The sequence below is a fragment of the Chionomys nivalis genome, chromosome 19 (assembly GCF_950005125.1).
Source record: "Chionomys nivalis chromosome 19, mChiNiv1.1, whole genome shotgun sequence".
Lineage (NCBI taxonomy): Eukaryota > Metazoa > Chordata > Mammalia > Rodentia > Cricetidae > Chionomys > Chionomys nivalis.
Genome location: NC_080104.1, coordinates 19,910,338 through 19,935,841, shown reverse-complemented (window position 1 = coordinate 19,935,841; position 25,504 = coordinate 19,910,338). Strand labels below are relative to the sequence as shown.

Genomic DNA, 25,504 nt, shown 5'->3' with positions numbered 1-25,504 from the left:
CATATGCCATGTAAATTGGTTAATTTAGATCCACGGGAATCCCTGGAGGGAACACTTTTATTTTATACTATGTGATTTGGGCTTAAATATGGGAACATCAGGTACTGGGGCATATGAATGGGGACTTGAATTTTAGCTGCTAGCATCAATTAGTGGAGCTCAAGAACAGGAGGAGGGTACTAGGAATGTAAGAGGATGTGGAAAGCACACATACACGCAACGTAGACTGAGCGGGTTGCAGTCAGTTGGGAAATATATGTATACACATGCATGTATATGAATGGAACCACAGTTAATAAAAGGAGGTGCCATGGATTTGAAAGAGAGCAAGGGGGGCATGTAGAAGGGTATGGGAGGAGGAAAGGAAAGGGAAAGATGCTATCATTATACTACGTTGCCCCCAAATCAAAGACATAATAAAACAAATGCAAGGATAGTAACACTGACAATCCCCACTTCCATGTTGACCATTAATTCATCTCAGCTCTGGAAGAGATGTCACGTGACCCTTCTATGTGTCTCCCTTACATGACATTTTTACAATAGAAGATGGGTCTAACAGCTCAGCTCTTGAGCTCAATTCAATTAAAAAAAAATGAAGAAATTAGGTCAGATTGTAAAGCAAGCCTTTAGTTTCTCAGGATCTTTTTGTCCACCCCCCTCAATGGTTTATGACACTTAACAGGTAATGTCCAGCCCCATTTTTTTTTGATGTATTGTTGTCATAGATTTTTTTTTTCCCACTGGTATTGAATGATGCATGATCCTAGCCTGTGTGTCTAGTTGTACAAAAGTTTTACTTTCAGGGTCTGGATCTCATAAATGCATCATGACTCTATGGACACTGTTTAATTAAAATAGCCATCCAGACTTCCCCACCACTTGAGGATCTCTGGGCCTCACTCCAGCAGAAATGACTTCGTTAAGTCCCGCCTGTAATCTCAACATTTTGGAGGCTGAGGCTGGACCATCCCCTCACATTCAGGACCAGCTTGTGCTACATCATTGGGACTGTCTCCAACAACAAAAACTGATAGTAATAATAATATCTCTGTGTCTTATTGGTTAGTCTAGATCCCCCTAAAGATTTTGTGTAAACAACCCCACACACTAAAGTTTCAAGACAATAAAATGCTAATTATCTTATTATCTATAAGACGTCAGGATGCTTGGCACGGATTTCCACAGATTTATTGGTTAAATAAACACAAGCCATGTGGGCAAGCATTCAGGCAAAGAATCTTTCTTGAAAAATGTAAAATAAATAAATAAATAGCCTTTGAAAACATAAAATTCCTCAGCTTCAACTGTATGTCTTCCTAATTTTTTCATGTCAGTTCCTGAATATTTCACTGAAGCATAATGTACAGGCAGAAAAAGAGTCCATTTCCTAGGGGAACTGAGCAGCCCTGTATAACTAGCACTCAGACAAACAAAATATGACTTCTCTGATACCTTTCTCGGTCCCTATCCCACAAGGGGTATTGCTGCGCTAGCTTCTGACAGCATCGAAACTTTCCCTCACTTTGTGGAAAGTGCTCTGTAGAGTCTTGTTTATAGTACACAACATTAGTCACAGGAGGCCCATCCACAGTGTCAGGCATAGTTACACTGAACTGTTGCTATGTAGACACATCGCAATATGTGACCATGTTACAAGACGGCTATTTACACTGCTGTTGACAGATGTGTGGACCTTTCCAGCTTTAGTTTAAAAGCCAAGATGTAGTGCCTACCTTTGGGTGAACATATCTAAGCATACCTACTGTATTTCCCTGGGAAAGAATGTCTATATCATAATGTATTCATACATTCAACTTCAATAATACTGTCAGATGGTTTTTCAAAGTAGTCATAGCAATTTTTTGTCCAATTCAATGATATTCTTAGAAAACAATATAATTAGGTTACTCTTTTCTTCACTGTGTTTTAGAATAATGACTGATGGTTGTTATACAGTAGGGATGTGACCCATTTAAATGAGTTTGCCTCATGAAACAGAACTCTCTAAGTAATGAATCATAATACAAGGTTTTCTATAAAGAAATTGGAGCAAATGCTTGGCCATGTACTTAGCGTTCTTTGCACGCTCACAGCAAAAGAATAAATTTACCAAACTCTGCATGGAAAAGTAAATACAGGTTATTTCTCAAATGGACAGCTCGGAAGTTCTTCCAGTCACTGCTGTAAAGCAGTCAGAAAAATTGCCAGGGGAGGTTGTGACCAAGAGACCATCGACTGAAGACACTTTCTCAACCTTCCCCACCTTGGTTGAACCTCTGTACCTGACATTCAGCTGTCTCATCTACCGAGCAGGGATTTTAATTCACGCTTTGGTTGTAAGGACCGCATCCTAATGCCTTCTGTTTTCTATCCCAGGAATGGTTCTATAGTGTAGACAAGCCTAACTAAATAACCCCCCTTTTCATTTCGTTGTATTTTCTGCTCTCTTTTGTGCCCCTCTGTGCGTGTGCAGTGCGTTTGGCGCAGCTATGCAGCTGATGAGAAGTCTGTTTCCCTTGCAACCTGGAAGCCGCATCTGAAGGCCCTGCACACCTGCAGCCCTACCAAGTAGGTATCAGGGGGATAGGTGGTGCTGGACTTGTGTCTTTTCTAGTTTGTTAAGCAATACCATATACGTGCAGGAAAGTCCTGATTTGGGACTTGTTTTATTCTCGCTGTTGCTCTTATAGATACCTAGCCCAATTTAACAGCAACTCAACCATAAAACTACATGGAATTGGCATCATTCCTTACCAACCATGGGCCATGACTGAAGTCTGAAAGACTATAAATTGGGTAGAGATACGGTAGTTTTCTAATGTCCCCTCATAAAACCATAGTTCTTGAGAAGCAAGGATCACCTGACACATCACCTAATTTTACAGGGAGATTACTTGGAAAGTAATATTTATGTGCATCGTAGTTCTCATCTTTAGGATGTAAAAGAGGAAGACTAGTTAGAAAGCTAATAGACAGTGGTCTATTACCATATTCAATTATCTGACTTCCCTCTTAACAGCAGTTTTGGATTGAAAGTTATTCCAAGGTCTGGAAAAATTAATAATGAGTCAAATTCTCTAAGTGCCTCACCTAGTACATTGCTCATTTACTAGTTCCCTCTCATTTTCCCTGTTTTAAGTGGGGGTGGAGGAGGGTTGAGTCAAACAAGTGCCTCCTCCTGTCCCCTTGAGCCCATCAGCCATGCCTTCACTCACCTCTCCTTGCAACCTCATGTCTCAGCCCCTCTCACTGAAAACAGTGACTCATCAGGACACAGCAGTCACTTTGTACCATCAGGGAACCTGGGGTCCTGACCCAGATCACTCCAGAGATACCTCATGGCTCTGGTGGCTCATAACCGTTATTGTTATTACTGATGCTTTTTGTTAGATCAGTGAAATGTGATGGAGATGGTGGCCTTTTCCCAAGAGTAACACCCTACGCACAAAGAATAAAAAAAACAAAACCCAAACACCGCCTATAATTTTAATATGTCCTCAGATGCCTGAAGCCAAGTTCAGAACCTTTGCTCAAAGCAAACCCATGTCAGTAAAGTTTCTGTTTGTGAGAAAAATTGTCAATGAGCTACTTAAAATGAACGAGCTTACTGAATGCAGGATGAAATAATAATAAAAGACTAAAGCTTCTTTTAATTTACATGGTCTATTTCTCCATGGCATTCAGATAGCAATGGCTCTCTCTGGAAGAGAAAGAACATCCACTCATCTGCGCATCCATTCTGCCAGTGCTCACTGAATCCTTACTATGCGCAGGGTTGAGTTTCTGAGACAAAGCAGGAAGCAGCCAGAGAATGCGAAATCAGTTCAAGTCTTTTGGTTCAGGAACTAGACAGTCAAAGGTTGCTGAGAGGGGGCTGGAGAGATGGCTCAGAGGCTAAGAGCATTGTCTGTTCTTCCGAAGGTCCTGAGTTCAATTCCCACATGGTGGCTCACAACCATCTGTAATGGGGTCTAGTGCCCTCTTCTGGCCTGCAGGCATACACACAGGCAGAATATTGTATACATAATAAATAAATAAATAAATATTTTTTAAAAAGTTGCTGAGAGTAGACAGTAAACAGAAATATTGTAAAACATAAGTAAGTTCTAAAGAGAACTGTAAATAGGAAAGCAAGTTTAGGCTCATGTGGTCTGCAGTGTTAAAGAAATAACCATTGTCAACCTCATTGTCACCACTACCAGTGCCATCATTGTGATTAAATAACACCAGGCTGGCGCTCTGGTTCCCCAGCATTCTGCGATATGCTTCCTGCTTTCACTCTCCAAGCCCATCTCAAGGGGTAGAATAAAAACTCGGTCTCAGAAAAAGACTCTTGGAGTCTGGAAGATGTAGGGAATTGGCACCCTGAACCCTCGTCACACCTTCCATGCTTAGAATGGAGCCGTTTCTTTCTCGTTCCAGGCCACAGTTTTCCTTTTATGTACAATAGACATGAGATTTGAGCCATCTCTATTTCACAGTTCTGCTTTAGTGAGAGGAGGCAGTATTTTTTCTGCTTTCTTTTTCTCAAAATGAGTGAAGGTTCTGCAAAGGTTGAAACCCAGCTAAATGAGGTATCTCAAGGAATGAGTCAGAAGCTGTGGGCAATTACCAAGCTGCACGGTTGCCATGAGGTGTTCTGAGGAGCCACAGGTCAGTCAGTCTCTGATATAATGCCTTCCCATTTAACACTGGGACCCAGAAGAAAGTGAGTCCAAGGTCCACAATTCATTTGCAAATGAGCCACCCTCCACCAAGCTCTCAATGCCCAACCCTGCCCAAATGAGTGATTTCCAGTGCCACCCAATGGTGGGATGTTAAGACTCAGATAGATTTTTAGATACACCTTTTTTACTCAAAGGAATTCAATTCTTCATAGAATCTGTCTCAGAAAGTGACTGATAAGACAAGAGAATAGTCATCGATCAATGCTTGCAGGTCTAGATGCCAAAAGTCTGCCTAAGACACTGGAATCAGCAACTCTCCAAGAGCCTTTGCCAAAGCTTTCACCAGAACCACGGTTTCTTAACCAAACAGTGTGTGGTATTCTGCTGTGTGTGGGCAGTACTGGCCTTGCCAAGTTGTCTCAGATCTGCCACAAAGAACATATGTTTGAAAGCTGTGTGCAGTTCTTATAAATAGTTCTTATAAATGCTTCTATGGACTGTACTTAAGAAAGGTGACTTAAGGTACCCGATTTCCCCTGTCTCCCGTTCGGGGGCCATTATCAAATGCTGTAAATGTATTCACTGGTTTATCGTCATTTCTCTTCTGTCTGCGCGCACCTGAAGGAAAGAACAAGGGGAGGCGTCCAGCAGGTTTGTGATTTCTCTTTCGCTCCATGTTGTTTATAAATCAGATGCCTCGCAGATGTTTTAAATGTGCCTCAGGGGTAAAATCAATCAACAAATACGGCCCGATTAAAAGTGACCTTTCACAAGATTGCCTGCAAAGTTTACTGGGTTTTATTGATATTTCCCCCCTCCTTGGGAATAGAAGTATCTTTCCCTAACCCACTCAGTGCTTCTGAACAATCTAGAAGGCCTGGAACGTTCAGGGACATAATAACCACAGACTTTGACTGCTCCTGCCTGCCACTGTCCCAAACAAAAGTCCTTCCAAACTATTCAAATGCAGTTATTGAAAAACCTAACAGGAGAAAAAAATTAATGGTTGTGAATGTTGCTGGCATGGGCAGCAGTCTAAAATAGACTTTCCTATATAGGGTGCTTGCTTGCCTTGTGATCAGATATTTGTCTTTTCATATATATATATATATATATATATATATATATATATATATATATATATATTCGGCAAAAGGTAAACTAGAGACAAGAGATAAGAACTACCTGTGTGGGGTATTTCCAGCCCAGAGAGCAGTAATATTGACTTGGGTTATCAGTTCCACATAAGAGGCCTCATCTTCAGGGGGAAGGCAGCCCTTCCACAGTTCCCCATATGACTGGCAGCTGCTCCTCTAGAAAGACTCAGAAGAAATAGAAGAAAGAAAACTTTCATCTATGGATTAAGTACCAGGAATGGTCTAGATTTGCGAGTAAAGCCTGAAAGGCTGGGGGCAGGAAGTTGCCACACTGAAGTATAAGTAGTAACAGACAGAACCGACGAGAAATGTGAGATGCCCGGAAAAGGAAGAACATAAAGGCTTACGGGTTTGCTTTTTGCTTGAGTTCTTTTGGTTTTTCCCCATCACCGCCATTTGCTTCAGTAAAAAGAAAACAAGGTATCCTGCTGCCCTGAGATAGCTTCTAGTGAGGGTCTATAATGACATCAACTATAAAATATAGACACAGTACTGAATTAGTTCTCAAGCTTCCTTTAGAGTGATATGACACTATTAGCTATTTCTGCATTGTTACTATTTAAAAAAAAAAAAAGAAGCAAAGAAAAGTATTCCCTGACCCAGACAATAACTCACTTGCCTTCATCCATGGCAGGTGCTGGATACAGTACAAGACACAACCTTAAGTTCTCCCTTGGGGCAAGTGAGCCAATGCATTCAGAATGATAAGAGTTAGAGCAAAGAATGCTAGATATTCGTAAGTGATGCTCTCCAGAAAGTTTTAGCTACCCGAAGAGTTCTTTTTAAGAGACACCTCTTACCAGAAAACAATAGTCTTTAGTCTTTAGACCAAGCACCATCTTTGCACAGACAACTGAATGTCAAATTGGCCAACTCTGACCATTGGGCCTTTTCCCATATTCCATACAGACCACACCATCCTCCATTGTCACTACTAACTCGGGAAACAGTTACACAAGACAATTTCTCACCATTACAAGTTACATTTTGCTCTTAGAGATATTTAAAGGGATTCATTTCACCACTCTCTTTCTACAATTTATCCAAAGAGTAATTTATCTCCCAAGTCTTGGAGCAGAAACTCTTCTTGGCATGGGTTACAGAACTTCTTGTGGGAGGTTCACCTTTCTTGCTTTTATCCCCCATAATGGAACTTTGACAACCAAAGGAGAAATTATAGATCATGAATCTATGCTTGAATAAATATAACATGACCTCTTTGGCAATCCAATAATAACACCACCAAAGCTGCATTTCCCCAGTGTTAGTATATCAGAGAACAAAGACAAATTCTAAGCTGAGCTTCTGCTCAAGATCAGAAAATGAAACTTCAACTCAGCTATCACAACTCAAAAGCACTTGGCAATCAAATCTCTCAAATTTCATGTGATCCTGTTGTATCTAAAAAATGTTAAAAATTTATTCAATACACTTGTGACTAAGGTTGTTAAAGAGAGTTCACTTGTAGACTTGGAAGTGTGCAAAGCTCTCATCTGGGTTCATGACTTAGAGAATGATGCTGAGAAATTCTTCGCTTCTCAACAATCATTGAATACTTGACAAAACAACTTTGAAACTGTACCTATGACACCGCTTCATTTCCCAAGCCTCCGACATGCCAGTCTCTTGCTCCCCAATTACTCACTGCATCTCCCATAAAGGGGATAACAGAGAAGATGCTGAATAAATTATTCTTGATTAGAAGAATAAAATGTCCCTGACCCCAAGTACTTTTTACAAAACACAACCGAAAGGAACAGCAGAGAAATAAATAGAAAGAGATGTTAGTAATTACAATTATTCCAGTGGGACTGGAGAGATGGTGCAGCAGTTGTGAGCACATACTGCTCTTGTGGAGGGCCACATTCAGTTCCCAGCATCCATGTCAGGGACCCCATACCTGTAATTGCAGTTCCAAGGGATTCTCCGCATTCTTTTTTGGCCTCTGTAGTCACTGCACTTAAAGTTCACATACCCACACATAAACACACACACAGAGAGTTAAAAATCATTAAAGGGGCTGGAGAGGTGGCTCAGAGGTTAAGAGCACTGGCTGCTCTTCTGGAAGTCCTGAGTTCAATTCCCAACAAACACATGGTGGTTCACAAGCATCGATAATGATATTAGCCCCTTCGTCTGGCATGCAGGCATACACGTAGACAGAATATTGCATACATAATAAATAAATATCTTAAATAATACTAATAATAGTCATTAAAAAGAAGACACTGCAACAACCTGAAGGAAATAGTTGACACTTGTCGTAAAAATTTATATGCATTGAAACTCCCATTGTATTATTGCCTCAGCTTTGTCCTTGTGTTCCTTAGACAACAGAATTTATAATATTGTAATAATGAATACAGAAAGACTATTGTAATGGCAATAACAACAACACCATCTTAAAAATAACAAATCTGTCTTTACTGAAGCAAATTATGCACAACAGAAAATGAATTTGTAATGAAGCTCTCCCTTAGAGAAGAGCAATTCTGGGTTCAGAATACTGCTAATTAATGCTTGACCTCATTTAAAATGAATTAATTAATTGGTACCACCCAACTCCAGAGTCCTTCACTGCCTTTGTGGTCATCAGGTTATTGATGTGACTTAGATAAACAGAACAGACAAGTGTCAGCCCCAGAGCCTGGAATCTCCTAAGTCCTTCCTCATGGTGGTTTCTTTTCTGTTAAAAAATTGGAGATGCCTTCAGCACTGCAGGTAGCACCTCACACGGGCAGCTGGCTCTGCCACTGAATAAGAGGACCAATCACAGAGGAGGAGGGCAAACCCATCCAAGTCACCCTTGATTAATTTTGTTCCCTGCTTTGGGGTGTTCTTGTTGAAAAGAGAAGTTCTACTTTCTACGAAGCTAAGATATGCTTTCAACAAAGCTCATCTATGACTATGAGATCTAAGTGAAGCTTTTCATAAATATAGTTTAACTGGGTATTAATGAAAGTAATGAATCTTTGGCTACCTTGGATACAGGGTCGGGCACCTCCCCTACTTAGACTGTAATTCTGTCTTCCTTGGCAAGGTTATTCCATTACACTTCTTCCCCCATCTTCTCACTAAAATGGTTTCAATAAAAAATATACAGTGATATGTTTATTGATTCTATTCTAATTAATCCTCTCTCTGAATAGCATTTCCAACTCATTTATAAATGGGACAGTCCTCCCCTGAATGGTGTATGTTGCCAATTCTGGCCAAGAGAATTTACCTGTGAACTCCTCTGGCCATCCTACAACCGTTCTATCTCCTCTCTTCCTCCTTGACTAGGTCATCAAAGTGGCCAACAAATTGTTGCATTGATATAAGGAGGGTTTTACTTCTTCCTGCCGAGGCTTCTATCCCTACAAGAGCAGATGATACCAACGGAGAGTAAGGGGTTAATTGGAAATCTCCCTGCCCATCCTGTCTTCTGGGTAAACAGTTGCAGACTGGTACCTGTTTCAGTCAGAGTCTTATTTTCCATTGGTAAAGCATCCCTAAAGCTTCTTCAGCCTTCTACGACAGCCGACTGTCTAAGCTTGCTTTGGCAAGCTCCCGTGAAGCTGAATGAAGATGCATGTCACACATGCGAAGGTGGCACTGTCTTATGACAGTTCACTGGTGTAGTGTCCTCCACTGAGTGCTCTGTCGAACCACTACAGTGTGTTAGATCCGGTTGTGTGACTCCTGGGAAATAACTCTAGAATGCTTGTGAAAGGGACTGTGTCCTTACATCTCTTCTGCGTTTATTTTCTTCTCCTTGCTTTTCTTTTGTGTATAGGGAATGACCTACACATATTGTTAAACTACACTCAGTGAGACTAGACTCCACTTTTTCCCCCAGGACAATCAACTCTGGTCCTCACTAGCAAAGTATTAGATGGTTTAAAACCCCTCTTTCCATCTGTCCACATTATTTATAGGAGGGAAGGATTTACTCTTTTATACATAGCCAAGGACTTAATAAACAAGCAGTGTTTCTGTGTTTACAAACTGGTGATCAGAACCCTTTCTTCTGATTACTTTTGACCAGGTTTTCAACCTGACAACTATTTACTTATACTAACTCTAACTTCATCTTCACACAAACCAAGAACTTGGGTGGGTGTGTGTGTTTGCATGTGTGTGTGGTTTTAACTCCAGACCAACTAATGTTTTCTACTCCGTTGATTTGTGAAAATAGTCGTCCTTCAATTTCCTGAAATATTTGATTCTCCGTTGTGTATGCTATATTCACTGATACTTATTACAGAAGTTACTGTGCTCTCCTATATTTATTTGCTCATTTCATGTGACATATATCCTAACACATACTACCATCGTTTGTAATGCTTGTTTCCGATCTAATTGTTTCAGCCTAACCATAAGAGCCCTTGCTGTGTCTCAGGCAGCACAATTGAACTGCAGAGTACTTACTGCTTTCCTGCTCTGTCTTCTTTTGTACATATATATGAAAAAAAAAAAGTAAAATCGGATGGCTTATCTTTAGACAAAGAAAGCCCTCATTTCTGTGCTGTCGGAGAGACACATAGTAATGTACTGCTCTATTTCCCTCACTCCTAGTAAGTTCTGTAATAATAAGCAGAAGTTCTTCAGAGTGTACACCTCACGGAAGCAGAGGTACCCAGCATCCCAGCTGTTGACATGAGATTTGAGAATGCCAACTAACCTCAGGTGCATGACCAGGTTACGCCACTACACCTGGGCCCTGTTTACAGACTCACTCTCCTAGGGACTTCTTGGATGAGGTTTTCAGCGCGCTTGTAATTTTCCTTGTTGCCTGTTGCCTGCTTTAATCACTGGGAGAAAAGGGGAAGAAAACAAAACAAAACAAAACAAAACAAAAAATGCAGGCATAGTACTGGCAGTCAGCCTGTTGGCGCCCCCTAGTGGCTGGACAACTGCTAAGCTGTTTGCACGCGCTGGTTTGTTAATGGCTGGGTTGCCATATTGTGCCTGAGGCGACAGTTTGTAGAGTGCTTAACCTGTGAAGGGCTAAAGCCCTAATTATGTATAACAATAGCGGAGGCATTGTAAGCCCTAGTGGATAACTGCAGAGGTGTGATGCCACAAGATTCCCTGGCAGGGAGCTTCTAACAATGGCGTGCATGCTGGGCCATCAGAGTGATTTGGACGTCCAGTTCTAGAGAAGGATGAATTCCCTTACAGAGAAATTGCCCGGGCTCCCTTGAGCGTGGTGCTCAGCTGGGAACTTGAGATTGCGTCCTAAGATGCCCCAATCAATGACCATCACGACCTTTTGCTTCCTTTCTCCAAAGAGAGATTTACTTGCTCTCCTGGGGATCATCCTTGGCATGCTTCCTGAAAATGCTATGACAGAAAATCTTCCTCAAAAGTCATCTTTATAAATGTCAACAAAAAAACCAAGAAAGTAATGGAAACTTTTACGCAGCAGTAAAGTGTCTATAATTTTAATTGATGTGTATTTTCAGTAACAGCTATCTACTCAGTTTACTGGTCATCTAATCAAGATGCTCCGTTGATTTCCGAAGGAGAAATAGAACAGCAAATAAAGAAAACTTTCCATTATTAGGGGATATGAACAAAACTTTTCCTTGGGAAAAAATTCAATCTGGATTAGGCTGCTGTTCTAAACTTTCAGATTCTTAAAGATAAAAGAAAACATTGCATTGTCTCTATTTTAGATTGCAAATTGTTGGATTTAATTTAGACTTTCATTTTGATTTAATTTGATTTGGTTTGGCATGGTCTGGTTTGGCTTTGATTTTTTTTTTTTTTTTTTTTTTTTTTTGAGACAAAGTTACCCTATATAACCCTGGTTGGCCTGGACTTGCTATGTAAATGGACTAGCCTGGAATTCACAGAAATCTGCCAGTCTCTGCCACACAAGTGCTGAGATTAAAGCAAGAGCCACCACACATTAATTTAAATAATTTTTTCATGTTCTTTTCTGACTTTTGAACACTGGGCATGCACAGGGTACACAGACGTATAGACAGACAAAACACCCGAACATACAAAATAAATTAAAGAAAACCAAAAGGGAAATGGTGTCTAGAATTAATTTATATCAATTTAGAGATTATCCTCCCACTTTTCACTTATGTTTAGAGGTGTCCTTAATACATTTTATAGGAGCAATTTCTAAACATTCTTGTCATCATAAATCATGGTAAATTTGATGCTGTTTTATTTTAGAAATTTTCTACCCTTTTTAAATTGTAGTTCTTAAAAAAAAGGATAAAATAGAATCTATGTTGGTTTTTTAACAGTTTCTTTTTCATTTAGTTGAGATAGGAAAGAGGTTCGTTCATCTTGAGAGCCGGAGAAAAATCACTTTCCAGCTTCTAAACTCAACCTTCTATGTAATTAGCAGTTCCAGAAAGGTTAGAGACACGATCAAACACAGTGAGACACTTGAAGCGGTGGCCGTGTCTACTTGAGACAGCCATTCATCAAAATAAAGGTGCAGAAGTGAGCATATGTCTTCTGAACAAGATCGTCATAAATTTAAATTATGATACAGATGCCCTGAATTTAAGAAAAAAGATTGGAAATTTTTGTAATTAAAAACTTTTTAAAGAAGAGTAAACCTTTTTGACCTAACTTTGACAGATTTCTCTAAATAGCAAGAGTATAAATCTATGTGGTCTTAGGATGTTTTCTGTTGCTGTTGTTTAATGTAATCTCTCATTTAATCATACATTTGTCGAGTACAGATAAACCCTGTGACTGATGGGGCTGTCGTACAGATCTCTTGAACTCACATGACCTCATCACAAAACTGCCCAGCCTGCATGTGCCTTCAGCTGGTTATGCTAGAAGTGGCTGTGTCTGCATTTGGGGCAGGAGATGTCAGTTGCATGGTCAACTCCTTTAGTGTTAACCAAACTCTCTAGCCACCATTGTTCATGACTTGATGTGTTTTCATGTGAGCAAATTCACACCAAACATGGTACCTTTTTTAGAACACCAGATGTTAAGCAACTAGGCATGGAAAGACAAATGTTACTATCTCTTGTTAGCTGCCAAACACATATCCACTAAACACATTTGCTGTTGGCATGCTGCAGCTGGGGACAGTGGACACTGCGGTAAGTGGAAGAGACAAGGCCTTCACTTGGTCTCAAACGGTCCTCCTCCATAAGCACGCTGCCTTCATCCCCCACAAAGGCTGCGGCATGACTCACCAAGAGCTGGGCTAGGCGACTCACCCTCCAATCCATTGCCCCATTATTTCTTCAGTGTCTGAGGAGCCCTGGGCCCCTCACCTTGATGACAATGTGCTGCTTTCTCATGAAGAGCACAGCGCTTAATAAATGAAACAAAAACATAAAATTGGGGCATGCGACACTCTCTGCAGTTCCTACGATGACTCTAAACCCCCCTCAGCTATGCTACTCTTGTCTTCACATGAGCCAGAGAACTCGGCAGCTCATGTCTGTAGGATTCCTACCTGCTCCTCCTAGCACATCACACAAGACACATGCCTGAACCACAAAACGATGAAGATGCATTTGGGGTTTTGTTGTTAATACATCCTCGATCAGCCCGCGGCAGCTCGATCCTACCTCGCATCAGAGAACAGAATGTTTAAACAAACGTGATTTTACCAGTAGCTGCCACAGCAAATCAATAGCTTGTTTCATAGCAGGAAACTGTGCTAGTGAACATTGCATCTCCTTCCGTCAGCCATCCCATTCATTACATGTTGAGGCTCTTCCATCCTGTGTGGTTTCTCTTCCCAAAAATGGAGAATGTAATGTCAAGTGTTGCGTGTTTAATATGTGTGTGCAGTGCTGTCAATTGCTTCGAGATTGCATGAATTTATGGGTATCATAATCCTGCCTGGGATATACAATGCATGCTGAATGTAGGTACATCTGTAATCATCATTCCTGTTTACCTGTAGAGATGCTTAGGAATTACAAAGAAAGATCTCCCAGACAAACAAAGAAAAAAAAAAAAAAAAAAAAAAAAAAACCTCAGCAGTGGAAGGGAAAGCTACGATCACCCAACAATTTTTAAAGTGAATTGCACACCCATTCTTGATTATATTCGGTGAAATTGGGTACAAACTGCTGTACCTGGTCTCTTTTCTTCCTATGTAAATCCAAGAAGCATGCATTTATCCCTAAGAGTGAAACTAATCCCAAGTGAATGCAAACACCACAATCAAATACAGTTAATTTCTCTTTTCATAAAGGAACCTATCTATTTCTATGCTCTTACTTGCTGAACACACTCTTGCCTATTGATGTGTATGACCTTCTAGAGTTCCCTCCGATCATTTGCCCATGTGGAACGGAAGGAATTTTTGAGATGGGATAATCACGGCTCTGTTCTTCACAGTCAGAAGCTGAGTTTCAAGGAGCGAGTGCGCATGGCTAGCCCGAGGGGCCAGAGCATTAAGAGCAGACAAGCCTCCGTAGGTGACAGGAGGTCCCCGAGCACTGACATCACTGCTGAGGGCAGCCCCACCAAAGTGCAGAAGAGCTGGAGCTTCAACGACCGAACCCGTTTCCGGCCCTCGCTACGCCTCAAGAGTTCGCAGCCGAAGCCAGTGATAGACGGTAAGCCTTGTTTTCCTGTGTAGGTCGTTAGGCTGTGGGGCGGCTGTAGAATAATTCATTCTCTGTGGTGCCATTGAAGGGAAGAGAAATTGTTTCTTTCTATTGCAAATGTATTCGTTGCCATGGGTGAATATCCAGAACATTAAATTACCTTTGAGAGGCAACTTTGACAGCTAAATTATCTCAGAGAAGGCAAGGAACTGGAAATATGGAACAGGGTTAGAATTTATCATGTGCAAGACCCTGGGTTCCATGCCTGGTACCACATTGTTTTAAGAGAAAGAAATGAACCATTTTGTTAATTCTTCCCTCATCTAGACTATATTTATTTCAAGAGCACTGCAACCTCCTTGCTGGTGTAGGAGTTATGTGTGGCCAGCAGAGACTCAAAGTAGAAAGATAAGCAGGCCGGTTGTGAGCATCCTGGAATGGGAGTGGCAGCAGCACCTTCCTAGGCCCAAGGAAAACTCTCTTCTCTCTTCTCCCATGAACCAGCTACCACAGACACACAGCCGCTGCCCATTATGAAGGGCTTCCGTGCAAAGCTCTGAGCCTTCTCATGATAAATAAAATTCTCTCCCAAGAGGAATTAACCTATTTTATCATCTCCCGTGGCAGAAGTTTTCCTGCCAACATTTTATTGAGTGACACATAATTTTCATGTTTATGAAATACTTTTTTTTCCATTCAAAAATTAACTCAGTTTTCCTTTTAAGTGTGTTCCCCTGGGATCCCTTATGCTTGGCAAAGAACCAGAATCAAATAGCGCCTTCCATTAACGCATACAAACTGCAAAGGCCACCAAGCCTTATACTCTCATTCCCTAGCATAACCTGTGTTTTCCCAGGCTCTCAAAGCTCGGGGGACGCGACGAACAACCAGGGGTCATAGCTGCAGTGATCACAGTTCCCTGCAGTGAACCCCTGGAACCTCTGCCTGCCAGCTCCTCCAGCTTCCTCAGAGGTCCTCAGAGACCTCCATTCCCCTCTCAAGAGAGCAGCACAACTCCTTGCTTCACACTTCCTCACTCGCCACACTCTTAACTAGTGTCATGTTCTCCGGATAGTCTCCTCGATGCTGACCTGATATGGCCCTACCTGGCAGAGATTCTGTCTCCCGTCTCAGTGGCAAGGACATGCTGATCCTGCTGCGCTTGCTTTCACCTGTCGCTCTGCTAAGCTGGGAAATGCCTTGTCCTCCGGTGTTGTGCCCTCCTCATCAAGAATACTTGCAGCATCCTGAGTCACTGCTAGCGCGGTTTTCAGGGTCCTCCAGTTCCCTTCCTCTGCTCCCTAGGAGGAAATTCACAGACAGCCTAAGGGCAGCTAAGTCTACAGTGATTGGCAACAGGTAAAGGACGGTTATTGGACTTGAAATAGATGCCAACAGGAGCAGATGCATCCTTTCTGTAAGGTAGTTTGGCAAATAAATATCAAAGTCGAAGCATATGCCAAACACTAGGCACATCCATCTACCAGCTCCGTCTCTAGACTATAACTGATGAACGAAGCAGTACCAGATGCTGGAAATGATTCTGACCGATGTGAAAGGGTGATCCCAGGCCAGATGTCATGATGAGTGCCTGTAATCTGAACACTTAAGAAGCCGAGACAGGATATCATGAGTTCAAGGACAGGCTGACCTACAGACCTACACAGACAGACCCACACCTATCATAATGTTTTTAGAAATGTACATTTACATGTATGTTATATGCTGCGTACACAGATTTGTGTGTGTGTGTGTGTGTGTGTGTGTGTGTGTGTGTGTGTGTGAAAAAGTCTGAAAAACAAATGGGGCCACAAACACAGTTTCTCCATTTTCTTCACCTGTATTTCCCAGTACTTACTACAGTGAACATGCGACACTTTTGTAATAAGAAATCCAAGGAGGACTTTTTATTACATTAGAAAAAAATGTATCCCTTCCATTTACTGTCTCTCCCTCCCTTCTAATCTAACAGTCCTTGACCTATTGGGTACCAAAATTCTTACTTCAAGATATCCTTACTGCACAGTGCAAGAGGTGCCTGGCTCTGCTATGGCCCAGCATTCACTCAGTGCAGAGATCCTCCAAGGATGCTCAACAGCTGCAAACACAGCTTGTATGAGTTCCTTGGGTTGTCATAAAAAAAGTACCACCCACTGGACTTTAAAGAGCAGAAATTCTCTATCTCACAGTCTGGGACCACAAGTCTCAGCCTAAGGTGTTGGCAAAGGTGGTTCCTGCTAAGGACATCTTTCATCATGGTGCTTCTGTCTAAACATCATCTTTTCTCTCTACCTGTCTGTGTCCAAATTTCTTCTTTGTATAGTACATAAATCATATTTGATTGGGTCCCACCTTAATAACTTTAGTTTAACTTAATAACTTATTTAAATACCCAGTCTCCAAGTATCGTAGCACTTAGAGTTACTGGGTGTAAGGATTTCAACACATGAATTGGAAGAGACACAGTTCAGCACCTTGGCAGATCCTGTGCTTATGTAACAGGTTCCCTGGCAGGCTCAGGGGTGTCCATGTCTTCTGCCTTGACCCCGGGTTCACGCTGTACTAAATATATAATTAGTACACATTGCAATGGACCCTTATTCTGATAATGTGGGATTCAAAACTTTTCTTCGTCTCCTCGTCGTGAGGTCAGTATGGTTGGCTAAGCCCATTTAATTATAAAATTTGTAGAAACTGGATTTTGAGTTCTAGTGGTACTGTTTGACCAGAAGGAAGGACAGTTTCAAAGACTTACTGGAATTGGCACGACGTACCCCAGCATTTCTGTATCTCCAGACATATCTCAGAAGTCAGATACAAAAGAGAAAAAAGGGAGTTCTATTCTTCGCAGATTGGAAAGGTCTCATGTCATACACTTTCTAGATCATTTCATACAAGTGCAATTCTGTTTGCTTAGAAAAGAATTACTTTTCCCTGGCTGAGCCCCATCTCAATTGATTCCGAACTCCCCAAGTGAAGACAGAACTGATTGCTGTCCTGTTGAAGTAGCTCTGAGGACTCCTCACTGGCAGGAGATGGGAGCTCCTGACTCCTCATTTAATCCAATAGCCAAGAGTCTTTACTTACGATTTAGCTTGAAATTGGGTCTTGGAAATTTTTGAAGTACATTTTTCATTAAAAAAAAAATAAGGTAGCTATCAAGTAAATGTGGCCTTCAATTACATATATATATAAAATCTTTAGTGTCTCTCCAGGTTATGAGTATATCTAAAACCCACTTCCTGCCCATAGAAAATAATACATAGCAACACTACAGCTGACTCACAGTTAGCCAAAGTCTGTCCATTTGTTCACTTCTAGAGCGCTTTTCAGCTGCTCCTTTATATTTCATTACTCATTAGCATTCTCAAAGAGTGTGTGTGAATAGAAGGAAGAAGAATGGAAACCAGGTATGCCTGTGAGTTAATAACTAAAAGTTACATTTTATAAAAATCTCGTCCTTTTCTAAATGGCAGAAGTTTATGGTGAGTCTCTAAATGCAAACAGTTCCTGATGAATCTGGTATAATGTTACAACTCATACACAGTTTATTAAACATCCACTTGTCTTCTTCGGTATGGTTTTAAGAACATTAACATGTCATACTTAAGAAAGTCCCAAGTGTCTCCCAGTAACTCAAACACGTGATTATCAAAGAAATGGCAAGGAGCTGGCAGATATTGGATCTAGAAATGTACACATGGCAGAATAAAGAAAATCAATTCTAAGGACTATGGCATGTATTCGTATAGCAGATATATTTTAAGCAAGGTGATCTGAATGATATCTTCTAACTGATAAATCCTAGAATACCTGGCAGAAATGCCACACTAGTAATTTAGTAGCATTTCTATCTCTGAATAATTTTAGAATCCAGGTAGCATGAAAATTATACTTTTATCGTGAGAACATCGGATTATAATGATAAAGGTAACTTCTGTTGACTCCTCTATGGCATACATTGTTCTATTTGCTTTATCTCTATAAATGGATTACATTCCTGAGTTATGAAGTAATTAACATTATTGTCACCATTTCTTAGATGAGGAAATTGAGCTTTAAAAACAAGTAACTAGCCTGAGACCTAACAGCTATAAGGAAAAACATAGCAACATATTCCCAGACAATTAAATTTCATGGTTTTAGTGTACAGTCATAGCATAGCTGGGCTCCAGGTAGATTTACTAATTCCTTCTTGTGCACCTTGAACTTATTCTCTCTCTCCATTAGCTGGCCCTTGCTTTCATCCTTCCCTTTTAATTCAGGCCAAATTACCCCTGCCTTCCAACAAGTCTGTTACCGTGTCACTGTTCTGTCCCCCTTTCTCAAAGTCCCAGCTGCTGCCACACACATGAACCAGCATGCTTGATTTAACAAGGTCTGCATTGCTTCTGATTAGGGGAAAATACTCTCCTGCTATGCAATACCCGAGGATACTGCTGACTTCCAGGGGAGGTACTTCCAGTATCACCAGATGCTCATGAAAGATTGACACTATCTAGGTGCAGGGATGAGACAGGTTCATGTTAGTGGAATCTCGGTAAATAAAAAATGATGCACACCTTCCAGATGCTGAATTCCCTTAAGTCTATTTATTTGTTCCTGCCAATATTGATATCTTTCCTCTTTTCTATCCATGTTCTTATCCCTCCTCAGCTAATGTACCGTCAGGATGTATTTGGCTGTGGGCACAAATCAAGCATATCAGAATATCTTAAATAATAATGTGATTCATATTATAATCCCATTATAAAGGAGTTCATAATAAGAAAGTTCAAAAACCCTAGCTTCACTTCTCTACAATTTTTTGCTATCTTTCTACAAACATTTCTTTTGTGTAAATTTGCTGTACAAAGTGGTGGATTGCATAAGAAATTTCCGTTGACTGATATGGTGACATTCTTCTGTGATCCCAGCAGAGCAATCAGGTTTTCAAGGCTAGCCTCAGCTATGGAGTATGCCAGAGCCCAGACTGGATTACATGAGCCACTGAGACCCTATCTCAAAAGAGGGAGGAAGGGATGGAGGGGACATGGAAGAAAAGACTTATTGGATAAGAGCACTTGCTGCTAGTGCAGACAACCTTGGTTCTGTTCCAAATAGCCACATAGTGGGTCACAATCATCACTAACTCTAGTTTCATGAGATCTATCACCCTCTTCCAGCATAATGGCAATGTATGCACACATATATACATAACTCTAGATACACGCGCACACACACACACACACACACACTAGATGGATAAATAGATACATTCATACATGCAGATGTATACATACATATATACATGCATGCATACATATATACAGAGAGAGAGAGAGTCTTTTGAGACAGAGTTTCAGTGCATAGCTCTGCCTTGCCTGGAACTCACCTTCACCTGCCACAGATCTCTTTCATTTTCCCAAACAGTTCTCCTTCTGGTTTCAAATAGCTGTATCATTAAATCTAGATTAAGCATATGGGAGAAAATAGGTGTTCTGTACAAAGAATGATCTACATTAACTGTAGTTGCAGTTTTGAATGAACTAGTGTGTTAAGTAGGAAACAAAAGAAAAACAGCAAACAGTAGATAGACAGGAGCAGCAAATAGATAGGGAAACATTGTCAGGTTAGTTTCCAACACCCAGCAGAGATGGCTCTGGCAGCCTGACCGAGAGAATAAACAAAAGTAACTTTATTAAATCAGAGGCTTGAAACATCGCACAGAATGCAAACAGGGAAGTGGAGGTAGCCAGGTGCGCTCCCTGCTGAACTTCGTCTCCACAGGTGAGCTTTTAGCTTCTGTTCTCCACCATGAACATTTGTAGCCTGTGGATGCACAGAAGTAACCTTTACTGCAAATACTTTACCTACTAGCTGTTTTCAATGATGGAATGTTTTGAACGCCCTTGTGGATGCTTGCTGTTTGCTGTGCTTACTGTGGGGGTGGGGGTGCAGCCTGACACAGCCTTTATTATCCTTTTTCTGCTAATTTGGAATTCAGTTGTTGTTGTTGTTGTTGTTGTTGAAAGTCACTGAGATGCATATTAGGTTATCTGTGTAAGATCTCTCTGATTTTTTTAAATGTGTTTGTAGCTATTAATTTTCTCTCTCAGGACCACTTTTATTGTATCTTTCAGGTTCTGAAATACTGTGTTTTTGTTTTCATTTGATTCCAGGATTTTAAAGTTTTCCCTCGTGATTTCCTTGATGGCCCACTAAACATGGATGAATTGTTCAATCTCTTTACTTTCTTCTATTTTCTGCTCTTTCACTTACAGTTAATTTCCAAATTTCCTCTTGTGACTAGATAGAATATGCAAGTTTTTGTTTTTCAATTTTACTGTTTGCGACACTTGCTCTATGTCCTTAAAAGCAAGACAACTGGAAAAACTAAAAGTAGTGTACAGTTTGTTTGGATGAAGGTTCTAGAAGCCGCTAAGAAAATGTATTCTGCAGCTTTTAGACAGACTTTTGTTGATGTAGATATTTTGTAGATACTTCTTGACATATAGGGTCATTTAACTGATATTCCTTTGATGTTTTTTATTCAATTTTTTGATAATTTAATATAGAAGTGCTGTAGTTACATGATGTCCCAATTTTCTTCCCTTCATTTTCAACTTCCTCCATGTCTTCATTTCCTCTCAAATTCATGGCCTCTTCATCGTTACTATCAGTGTGTGTGTGTGTGTGTGTGTGTGTGAGAGAGAGAGAGAGAGAGAGAGAGAGAGAGAGAGAGAGAGAGAGAGAGAGAGAGAACACAGCCTGATGAGTCCACCTAGTATTGTTCATATCCATATGCATATGTGTTTAGTGCTGACTTGGGGTTGGTTGACCTATTAAAAGGCTCTTTCATGGAGATTTGTTATCTCTGTTGATATTTCAGGTCTGGATTGCCTCTCAGTCAGAGTACAGTACCGGTGTCGTCCATTACAATTTTGTTGAAGTTGATCCGTGCCTTTATGCCCAATCATATTTGCTTTTTAAAATCGTTTGTCCTGCAGACTTTGTTAACTCCCCAAGGGAGGCCTCACCCTCTCTGAGGAATGGATGGGAGGTGGGGTGGGGAGAAGGTGAGAGGAGTGGAGGACAATGGCAGGAGGGAGAGGGAAATGGGGTTGGTATTTACAATAAGATTGTTTTAAAAATAAAAAAAAAAATGCTTGTCCTGGTGTCCGGAGGACATATGTGACTTGAATTATTACATCTTCTTGATGGTTTGTTCCATTCGTGATGTTGCCCAGTTATGAAGTGCTGTAGTTAGTGTTTGTCATGGAGAGATGACTCATCTGAATACAACACTCTGGGTTAGCGGCTGTTTTCTTTCCGTGCTTGATACAGCAGTCTATCTGTTTGATGTTCTAGATGCCTCCTAAGATCTAGACAACCATCTCTTTCCCAAGGTTCGAGAAAATTTCCTCATATCGTTAAATATGCTTTATATGTCTTTAAATTATACTTTATTGTCCATGCTTGGTAAGCTTCGACGTTTAATGGTGTCCAGGAACCTTGCATGTTCTCTTCATATGTTGCTTCTTTCTTTACTGCTACATGAATTGTCCAGCTTATCCACCTTACCTTCAGGCCGTGGTAATCTGTACTCCGCTACATCTGTTGATGAGGCTTTCTTCTGAGTTGTTCACTGTGTTGAGACACTTGTTCTGAAAGTTTTTGTTTAATATTTTTCAGTGTTTCTAAATCTTTACTTCATCCCTCTTCCTCATCCTGCATTATCTTTCTTGATTTACTCAGATGTTTATTTATATTATCTTTGAATTCACTTAAAAGTTGGTTTAAATCCTTTTTTATTAGGTTGAGCATCATTTTAATCATATTTTGCAATTCTTTGGGGCTTTAGCTACTTTATTCTCAATAGACTCCATTACAGTAGCACTGTTAAATTTTTGAAGAAGTTATATTGCCTTGATTTTTTTTCATTTTTTTGTGTTCCTGTCCAGACTAAGTCCCTGTTTGGATTTGTTTTGTTAATATAATGTATTTTAATGACCTAGGAGGCTGACATCCAGGGCTGACTTCCAAAAGCAGGTCCCCAGAGGCTCAGTGAAAGCAGTCTATTTAAGCTGCTGCTGAATCAACAGTCAAGTGTCAGATGTCTGCCAGAACCTTTTTCTTCGGGAGCTTCCCTTCTTGTATAACAGGAGCGTCTGCTGGCCACAGTTCCCTTTGCAGCCTATGGACTCTCCGGTGCCTTCCACGCTCCAGGACTCTCCAGTTCATAGGTCCCGAGTGGTGGATGCTTTTTCCTATGAAGGCAAAGCAAACAATATCACTGGCAACTCTATAGGTGAATCCTTCTCCATGCTTTCAAAACCCACACAGCATTGGACTCTTTGCCGGAGGGATGAGGCTGTGGAAGCCAAGTGTTTAGATGGAGCTTCAGAGTTCCCTCAAGGCAGACATGTGAAGCAGAGACTAGGTTATTCATTGATCCGTTATTTCAAATTCCACAGTGGTTGATACAGTTCCCTGTAATTGAGGGCGGGGCTACAACTCGCTGTCCACTTCAAAGTCTTAGTTTTGAATCCTTTTCTTCTGAACTTGTAATATCAATGTCTAGCCTTCCCCATTTCTGTGACTGCTGCCAATGACTCTCTCCCACCCTGGGGCCATGTTGTGACCTTTCATTTGATTCTGTATATTAATATGCTCACTTCTTCAGGGAAGAAGCAAAATAGCTGAAGGAGTTCCAGCAGCTTGCAAGATGTTCAAAAACAGTAAAAAGGCCACCTTATGTCTCTGTATTTCTAAAACAGTGGTGCTCAACCTTATTAATGCTGAGACCCTTAGTACAGTTCCTAGTGTTCTGGTGATTATTTTTGTCAAAATTATTCCTTTAATTTTGTTTAATTTCAATAAATTTATTATTATACTTCATAACTGTAATTTTAGAGATAGAGGTTTGTCAACAGAGTCGTGACCCTCAAGTTCTAAAAACTGCTATAACCTATCCATTCACATCTGATTTTGCAAAATTCTTCCTATACTAGGGAGTAGGAGCATTATTGGCAGCCATGAGTCAGTAGCTTAATTTGAGACCAGACTTTCCTAAGGCATCTGATCAAGTGGGAGGGGAGGTAACTGCATACACTGGAAGCTTAAGACCTAAGGACTGGATATGGGGAAAGCAACATATAATAACTTCTAGTTTAGTCAAGAAACTGTTTTGACCTTCAGCTGAGGGAAAATACGTTGAACATATTTTATCCTACGTATTCTGTCCATGTATATTTTGTTCATCTAAATGTCTAGTCTTCTTAATTCAGTTTTAGAAATGTCATACACATACACAATGTGTTATGATTACATCTCATGCCCATTATGCAATCTAATCCCCTTTCCTCTCTCTCTAAATGGTTTCTTCTGCCCAATTAGCCCTTTTGTTCCTTTCATGATTTTCTTTGGGCCACTGAGTATATTAAGATTGTTTGCATAGCGTGCATATGGGGTAATTTGGTTGAGATTGGTCCCGTCACCCTCTCCCCTGGCACTCATTAACTGCCAGTAATTCCTCAGGAAGGAATGGGGACTGGTTAATGGAGCGCCTGTAACATGGTAGAATGTCAAAGAACTCAGTCACGTACAGAACCTTTGTGGATATACTTAGCTGCTCTGTGTTCATGATTACGGTGGCTGTGTCATATCCAGATGGAGGGATTTCACAGCATTTCTCCATATCATCTGTCTCTTAGATTCTTTCCAGTTCCTCCTCTGTAACATTCCTAGGTCTGGGAGAAGATGATATAGATGTCCATATATATATGACTTCTCGGTCAGGTATTCTCAGCTATAAGTCTCTGTATTAACCTTCACCCACTGCAAGAGAGCAAGAATGAGAGACAGAGAGCATCTGGCTTAAGGTTATAAACATAAATATTTAAAAGATTTCACAACGTATCAGGTAGCAGGTCCCCACCTGGTAGGACCTATGACCTCCACAACCATAGAATTTTGACTTGGCTTATCATACCAGGCATGTATTCCTTCCCATAGTATGGACCTCAGTTTTAATCAGAAAGAAATTAGTTACAACCACCCCCCCGCCGCCATTACCACCACCAACAACAACAAAAACAAAAAGTTATTGCACCAGTCAGCATGCCATGCCTGGCAAGTTGGTCTTATAGTATACATGGCCCATAACTGGCTGGGCAAAACTGCTGACAAATTCTATCCTGCAGCAGCTGACATAGCAACTTGCAGCACTGGGAACACTGGCCAGCAGGGAGGGAGCTTCCAGCTTTATTTCTCTATCCTCTGACCAAGGAGTGTGGCATCTTCAGCAGGAGGATCTTACCATCTAATTCTGAAAGGCAGTTAAGAGCAATCAAGGGCAATAGCCTGCATTGTTTTGAGAGGTTTCTGGGACATTTCTAGCCAGCAACTCTAAACGAGGTGTTCTTACCTTGAGATTTTAGTTTAAAAACTCATGATTTCTGAAAGTAACGTTTTCCACCCATGTGACATACTTTTGTCCAAAGCTCTTTAAGAGAGAGGCGTGGGGAGAGAGGGGGAAATTTACTATGTGCCTACGGGTCAGAAGAGGGCACCAGAGCTCATTATGGATGATTGTGAGACACCATGTGGTTGCTGGGAATTGAACTCAGGACCTTCAGGACCTCTGGGAAAGCAGCCGATGCTTTTAACCACTGAGCCTTCTCTCCAGCCGACCAAAGCTCTGTCTTTTACACTAGTGTTGTAGTTAGCATATGGAGTAGGAGGTTTCCTTAAGGCACCTACATACGGTCTTTGTTCTTGTTATCCCTCTGGTCCACTCTCCCCTTTCCCCATTCTCCTGACTCATCTTTATTTAACATTTCTCATGCCTATCATTCCCTACCCTCTACTTTAATAGGCCTTGTCTTTCACTCTCTTCTCCTCTTAATGCTTCCCACATCCCTTAGCTCCTTTCTTGCTTCCCAAACACCACCAACACTTCCTCCAGCTTAAATGCTGAGATCTAAACCTCTGAAGCTGGGCATCACATGAGACAGTGAATACAGTGTTCATGTTTCAGGGCCTGAATTACTCACTCGGTGTCTTTTTCCAGTTCCATCCATTCCTTTGTAAATTTCACAGCTTCTCTCTTTTTATTAATGGATAAAATACCACTCTGTGTGTGTATCACATT

At 40.9% G+C, this 25,504-nt stretch overlaps 1 protein-coding gene across 3 annotated transcripts in view; it reads left to right on the top strand.

The window, feature by feature from the left end:
- Positions 1-25,504, top strand: part of Kcnq5 (potassium voltage-gated channel subfamily Q member 5) — a 516,987-nt gene that overhangs the window by 442,352 nt on the left and 49,131 nt on the right. Inside the window, exons 8-11 of one of the 3 annotated variants that reach the window (XM_057794702.1) lie at positions 2,477-2,571; positions 5,295-5,321; positions 10,388-10,444; positions 14,159-14,379. In XM_057794702.1, the coding sequence (XP_057650685.1) occupies positions 2,477-2,571; positions 5,295-5,321; positions 10,388-10,444; positions 14,159-14,379 (400 nt within the window). The remainder of the gene's footprint in view (positions 1-2,476; positions 2,572-5,294; positions 5,322-10,387; positions 10,445-14,158; positions 14,380-25,504) is intronic. The other 2 variants (XM_057794703.1, XM_057794704.1) reach the window with 2 other exon arrangements.